Below are 6,695 nucleotides of genomic sequence, written 5' to 3' on the forward strand. Positions count from 1 at the left end.
AAGTTTTCTATGTCATAGCTTAGTTTGTGCCATATTTGAGGTAAAGATAAGTTATGTGCTGAAACCATGCAGATTTTATGAAGTTATTATTATATTTTTATTAATAAGCTGAACAACAAGTTATTTTCTTTTGCTGCACTATCTCTTTATAACACGCTCGTACATTATTTATATACAATGATGTTTTTATCCTGGGATTGTGGTATTTTTAGCAGCTGTTTAAGTAATCAAAAAATCGCCTCCTCAACCTTGTATTTTTTGTGTACTTCATTTTTTATTTATTTCTTCAGAAAACAAGTACAGAGGCAGTGAAGTTGTTAAGAAAATGCTGTTTGTGTGCAAATAAATCCCCTCATATTAATCTTGTTTAAAAATGTGTTCTGAACTAAGTAAGCTGAGTCTAGTAAGTAATTATACAGTACATGATAGATCTGATTGACCTGCATTTTTGTTTCATTGCTGTAGCTAACAGAGGGGTATGTTTGGTTAGTTGAATGCTGATTTTCTCCAAAAATGTCTAAAGTTAACTGTTTTTTTCAAGTTTATCCTACAGTTTAGGAGGTCGCTATATTTTTCTTTAAGCTCTTTTCTATTCTTTTTCTCTCCCTTTCTTTCTTTTAATAGTATGAATTTACGAGAGGTGTTGAAAAAGTATGGGAAAGATGTTGGACTCCATATTAAAGCTGTGCGTTCCTACAGCCAGCAGTTGTTCCTGGCTTTAAAACTTCTTAAAAGATGCAATATCCTACATGCAGATATTAAACCAGATAATATCTTGGTAAGTAATAAATAATTAAAACTTATTTTGCACAGTCTATAGTGTAAAATTAAGTATTTGAAATGAATATCATTCTGTTAATTTAGGTGAAGTCAAAATTTACTTTAACTGAAAATGTTAAGGGTTCATGTTTTGATATAAAATGCTGTCATGGTATAAATAGTAAGAGATTGTAATTTATTTAGATTACAGCATCTAAATAAAATCTTATTTAGTACAGTCTTTCTCAAACAAATGTGCATCCACATGTAGCTTTTTAGAAAGCAGATCTTCCAAAGTAAGACAGTGTCCTTTCTTAGGAGAAATCTTGGGAGTTTTTCCATCAGTACTTGAAAAATGTTCTTGCTTTCTGCAAAATGGAAGTAGGTTGTTGGAGTCTGGATGGGGATTTTGGTTTATGTGAATGAGGTAATGGGGAAAAGTCCTTAATGCCTTTTCCTGTTTTCATTTAACATTCTGGTGAGCAGAGAGTAAGAGCCACATGAGAGGAATCAAGCATGTTTCCTTTGGTTTTCTTGGTGGTCATCCCTGTGACAAACCTGGATTTTTATTTTATTTAAAATGTTATCTTGCTATGACAGCAGTAAAATTTACTATGTAAGCATGATACACGTGAACAATATGCTGTTTTCTGAGTGATACTCTGGATACTAGAGTTAGAAGTGTAAACTGATAGAGTTTCACTATCTGGAGTAAAATCCAGGTCCTCCAAGGATATTTTGGTAGGGGAAAAGTACATGAACCTGACCTTTTTTGTATTTTGTAGGATCCGAAGACATTAACTGTCACTTTCAATTTAAGGTTTTACGGTTTCCTTACAATACAGAGAGGAAGGATTGAAGTTTGTGAAGAAATCTAATTTAAAGGCAGAATGTTTTTCTTATCTCTGACTTAAATGTGTTGTTACTTTTACTGTGCCATTGGTAATTCTGTCTACAGAATAGTGCTAATGGATATTTATGTTTAACTTTCAGGTGAATGAGTCTAAAACAATATTAAAGCTTTGCGATTTTGGGTCAGCTTCGCATGTTGCAGACAATGACATCACACCCTATCTAGTTAGTAGATTTTATCGAGCTCCAGAAATCAGTAAGTACATTTGGATTGGCTACAGGTATCTTAAGCAGTAGCAGGATATACCAGTGCTAGCAAATGAGAATTTGACTTGAATTTACTCTCTGTTTGGTCTTAGCAAAGCATCACTCTGGAAATATGATGGCAGTCAAAAATTCAGACTTTGAAAGCATGCTTGTGTGACTCTTCATGTATGTTGGTGGTCAGCTCAGTGAGGACAGGGAGAAGTCATTCTGATTGGTTATAGTTTTGTTTTAATTTAGAGGTATTGTTCTGATTTCTTGTTTTTTACTAACTTAATTTGTGATTATTAGTTTGGGTGTTAGGTAAAAACCTCCCTTTCTTAAAATAGGGATACTGTCAGAGTTAAAATGCTCGCATCCTTCTTTTATGGGGACTTCTTCTTCTTCTTAAGAGGAGTAGCACCGATATAGTTTACAAATCAGAATTTTTTCGTCTGTCTGGTTTTGTGATGTTATATCATCTAAGGCTGCCTTTATGGAATTAACTGGAATTGCTCTGTTTCAGTTATAGGAAAAATCTATGACTATGGTATAGATATGTGGTCTGTAGGCTGCACGTTATATGAACTCTATACAGGAAAAATACTCTTTCCTGGCAAAACCAATAACCATATGTTGAAACTAGCCATGGATCTCAAAGGAAAGATGCCAAACAAGGTAAGGAAAACAAGCATATGATTTTTCACTAGTATCTGAAACTGCTGTAATGAACAGTAAAACATAGTTTCTTTTTTCTCCCTGAATTCTGTTTCTTATCATATACGTCTTCTCTTAACAGCGAGTAAATATCAGGCATCGCTCTGACTGTATAATTTATATTGATTTAAAATCTTATGAAGTGAAAGTATACAGCTTCTTTTTCATAGACTAAGTATAAAGTGAAAGCAGAAACCTTCTAAGCACTGACCTGAAAAAAAATACGTAAGTCGATGGAAGATACCGTGTCCTTTTTTCAACTGGTTTGAACTGTATTTTTTTTATTCAATCTAGACATTTCTTACTGTCCTTTTGATGTATTTTTCATTAGTATTAGATTATTCATGTTCCAGTAAGTTAGTAGACATTGATGCTAATTGTAGGATTTGTAAGACACAGAGAATGTGCTTGAAACTCTTGCCTCTCCCTCGTTTTCCAGATGATTCGAAAAGGTGTGTTCAAAGATCAGCACTTTGATCAAAACCTCAACTTTATGTATATAGAAGTAGATAAAGTGACAGAAAGGGTAAGTCCTTAATGTGTCGACTAACCTACTACTTTTTTCCAAGCTTTCCTACTATTATGGTCTTTCGAATGTATCTGGACATCTTCATTAAAAATACGGTTTTAGAAATTACTAGAACATCCTTTTGCCACAGTATGGACAGGTTACTGGCAACAGATATTTTTTCCTACAATTTAGGAACAAGTTTAAGAGAAATCTAAGTTTAATCTTGGTAGGTATACAGGGTATCTCCACAGAATCTATCCTTAAATTACTAATTAAAGGAATTCTGCCTTCATTTGAGAGAAGGATGTCCAACTTCAGTATGATGTGCCTACACTGTAGGAGGTCACTGTTACTTCGGTATCATTTTAACACATTTGTCAGGAACCACAGAAGTAGTGGTCAGACATGGGAACTTTACACACAGAATTCTGATGTTCTCAGTTAGGTTCATATATGCATCTGCTGTTGGCAAAAGATGCAGCCTGGCCTGCCCCTGGCAGCTCCGCTCTTTTCCTTTGCCCACACGAGGATTTACGAGGCCATATGATGGTCAGATTTGAGATGATCCAGCAGAAAAGTTGCTGCTGAAGCTCTGTAAAAGGGATAGGGGTTTTGTGCATTACTTCTGTTCTACAAGGTTGCCATTTTTGTGTTTGTAGGAGAAAGTTACTGTTATGAGCACCATTAATCCAACCAAGGACCTGTTAGCAGATTTGATTGGGTGCCAACGACTCCCAGAAGACCAGCGTAAAAAAGTACACCAGCTAAAGGACTTGTTGGACCAGATTCTAATGTTAGACCCAGCTAAACGGATTAGCATCAACCAGGCTCTGCAGCACGCCTTCATCCAGGAAAAAATATAAACCAGATGAAGAAGTTCAAAGGGTTTGAGTAATTAAGATACAAAGACTGAAGAAATTTCACAGCAGTTATTAATGTATATAAACATAACTATTTCCCCTGCAAAGTTGAGGAAGAAATGATACATTTGAATTAACATCAAGGCTGATATTTCTTTTAGAAATGTTAGAGTAATTCTGTTTTGTGTCTTATGTGAAAATTTTCACTGTAGAACTGTTTTAATTGCCAAGACTGCACAGAAGTACAATGCTAATGTATATGGTTGCAGTTCGTATATATTATAAAAAAGAAAAAAGCATCTGTTATAAAAAAAAAAAAAAAGAAAGAAAGAAAAAAAAAAAAGAGCAGTAATACTGGGTGGTTGATTTGTTTTTAGCAGACTTGGCTTCATTTTTGTCTTTAAAAAATGGCCAGCATAAATGCTGTTTATATTCACATTTTCCTAGGTGTGTGTGTGCAGGCCACAGCAGCATGCCCTTGGTGTAGTCAGTGCCGAAGGGGGTCTGTTCCTTCTTGAGCCTGCCCGCAGGGATGGTCTCCTCTTTTAAAGCAGGTTGTGTACAACTTTCAGTACACTGAAGGTAAGCTAACCCATCAACATCACCGGTGTTTAAAGCTGTTATTTTACTGGAACAACTGACAAATGAGAGACAATAGCATTGTGGCAGAATTCCCTGCATGTTTGATAAATGATCTTGTTTTATTTTCTGGCATCGCAACCGTGGCATAGTTACAACTTCTGTTCTGTTCATCACATTTAAAATTTTGAGAGAGCGCACTTGATGGATAGAGCGCCTTCAGTGTACTGTTTCTTATTACTTTAATTTTTTTAATCAACTTGCTATAGACTTTGTATACATTTTGTTAAATACAGTTCACTATGACATAGAACCAGTACTTAAGGAAGAGTTTTCATTTAGTAATTACATATGTTGGGATCTCATTCGAAAGACCTTATATCTAAAGGATAGATAGACAACATAATGAAATTTTTAACTATTTGTATGTCATTTTGAAAGTGTACTGCTTTATGCTAAAAGTGTTTCATTTGTTCATTGTTTTCATTATTTGTGATCATGTTGTCTTTCAATACAGGCATAAACCTTCCACTCTTGAACAAAGCAGCTGCTTTTTAAAAGCGGTAATTGCTTCTTTACCTTTTATTTCTTTTGTAAATGAAGCTTTTCTTTAAGAAATGTGACTTTAAAGTGTTGTCTCTTGCATAAAACAGTTGACACTTACTTATTGTAAAGTGAAGATTGTTCTGCTGCATGTAAAGTGGACCATGCAGATTTCTGTATGTTTTCAGTATGCATCATTAGATAATAAAGTCTTTTGTGAACAAGGCATTTGTAGCCATTTTTAAAAGAATCTGTCTTCAGTGATGGTAAATCAGGTAATTTGTAGGAGCCACCCCTGCATTTCCTAGTAATCATTTAATTAAAGGGATTATTAAACGTTATGATCTTTGGGAGAGCTATAGGCTATGTTAATTAGATCTATAATTATCACTGCTTAAACAAAAACAAAGCAAAAAAACCCTACAGATACTGTCTGTCTGCTTTCATTGTAATGAAATTATTCCTGTAGGACATGGGATTAAATTCAGGCTTTAACTAATGTTTGTGCTGTTTTTCTCACTTTTCCTTTTGATGGTGCTGAAAGAGAAAAAGGAAAGCGAGTCACAGGCCACTCAACGCCTACTCCATGGGTCTGATTTGCTGAGACACCAACTTCACCTTCCTAACAAGGTTATTTCTGACAGCATGTGTAGATAAACATTTAGCAACAAGTTAAAACAGCTTGAAACATTTGAGTTAGTTATGCAGCGTGAGGAAAACAGAAGCAAACTTTACAGGTCCATACTGCTGCTTTAATGTTCTCTTTGACAATATTAAGAAGTTCATCTTCTCGCTTTTATTAATATATTCTGAGAAACTGTGAAAACCCCACTGGTTTCACGTACTTTATAATACTTCTTTGAACTAAGAAGGGTTTTTGTATCCATCTAGGTACATAATGGCAACAGTCATGCACTCTTAGTGCACTCAAGAATGGAAAAATGACACAAAGCAGTCATTCTGCTGGTGGGGAATACCCCACCCAGGAGGTGTAATGAGCTAACTACGAAAACAAGCAGGAGATGGGTGGTTTTGTATGCCTATTCGGAACCTTCAACCTGTCTCTTCTCAATTTATATTGTAAAATTCTTGAGAAAAGATAATCTCTCCTTGTTTCCACATATTAAGGTACCTTGTTCATACAGGGAATAAAAAAAAATAGCTTTCATGTTTAATGAAATACTAGTCACTTGCTAGTTAAATACAGAAAGTAACTTGCACTTTTACGACATAGGCAGCACTTCTGAGGGCAGTTTTACACAGATGTAGTAATAGCTTATTCTTTCTGTTGCTTTGTGCTTTATTTTTAAAATAGGGATATAAAACAATGAAATGAGGTGGTGATACAGAAACAAAGCAGTAGAAAAGATGCCCCTTAATGCCTACAGAACTGTTTTAAGCTATTCTGGAGAAGGATAAAGTTGCTCGTTTACTTGTTCTTTGTGTTGTAGGTGCAGCTCAAAAGAAGATGATGGCTACCAGAAGACATGAACAAAGGTTTCTGTCCTATAAAAGATATGAAAAATACTCTTCGTGTGGTTCTGTCTTAATCTTTTGGTTTCCAGCATTCCAATTTAGAATTGATTAACATGGCTGATTAATTCCTGAAACATACTTACTGTATTAGAATT

The 6,695-nt window shown here is 34.9% G+C and overlaps 1 protein-coding gene across 1 annotated transcript in view; it reads left to right on the top strand.

The window, feature by feature from the left end:
- The window catches only part of PRP4K (pre-mRNA processing factor kinase PRP4K), a gene marked incomplete at its 5' end in the record, with an annotated part of 18,047 nt that extends 13,756 nt beyond the window's left edge, over positions 1 to 4,291 (top strand). The window contains 5 exons of the mRNA XM_029083858.1: positions 625 to 778; positions 1,753 to 1,867; positions 2,381 to 2,532; positions 3,011 to 3,097; positions 3,742 to 4,291. Of these exons, the coding sequence (XP_028939691.1) occupies positions 625 to 778; positions 1,753 to 1,867; positions 2,381 to 2,532; positions 3,011 to 3,097; positions 3,742 to 3,945 (712 nt within the window). The remainder of the gene's footprint in view (positions 1 to 624; positions 779 to 1,752; positions 1,868 to 2,380; positions 2,533 to 3,010; positions 3,098 to 3,741) is intronic.
- Between the last annotated feature and the right edge of the window lie 2,404 nt (positions 4,292 to 6,695).

Source organism: Antrostomus carolinensis, unplaced genomic scaffold (assembly GCF_000700745.2).
Source record: "Antrostomus carolinensis isolate BGI_N321 unplaced genomic scaffold, ASM70074v2 scaffold51712, whole genome shotgun sequence".
NCBI lineage: Eukaryota > Metazoa > Chordata > Aves > Caprimulgiformes > Caprimulgidae > Antrostomus > Antrostomus carolinensis.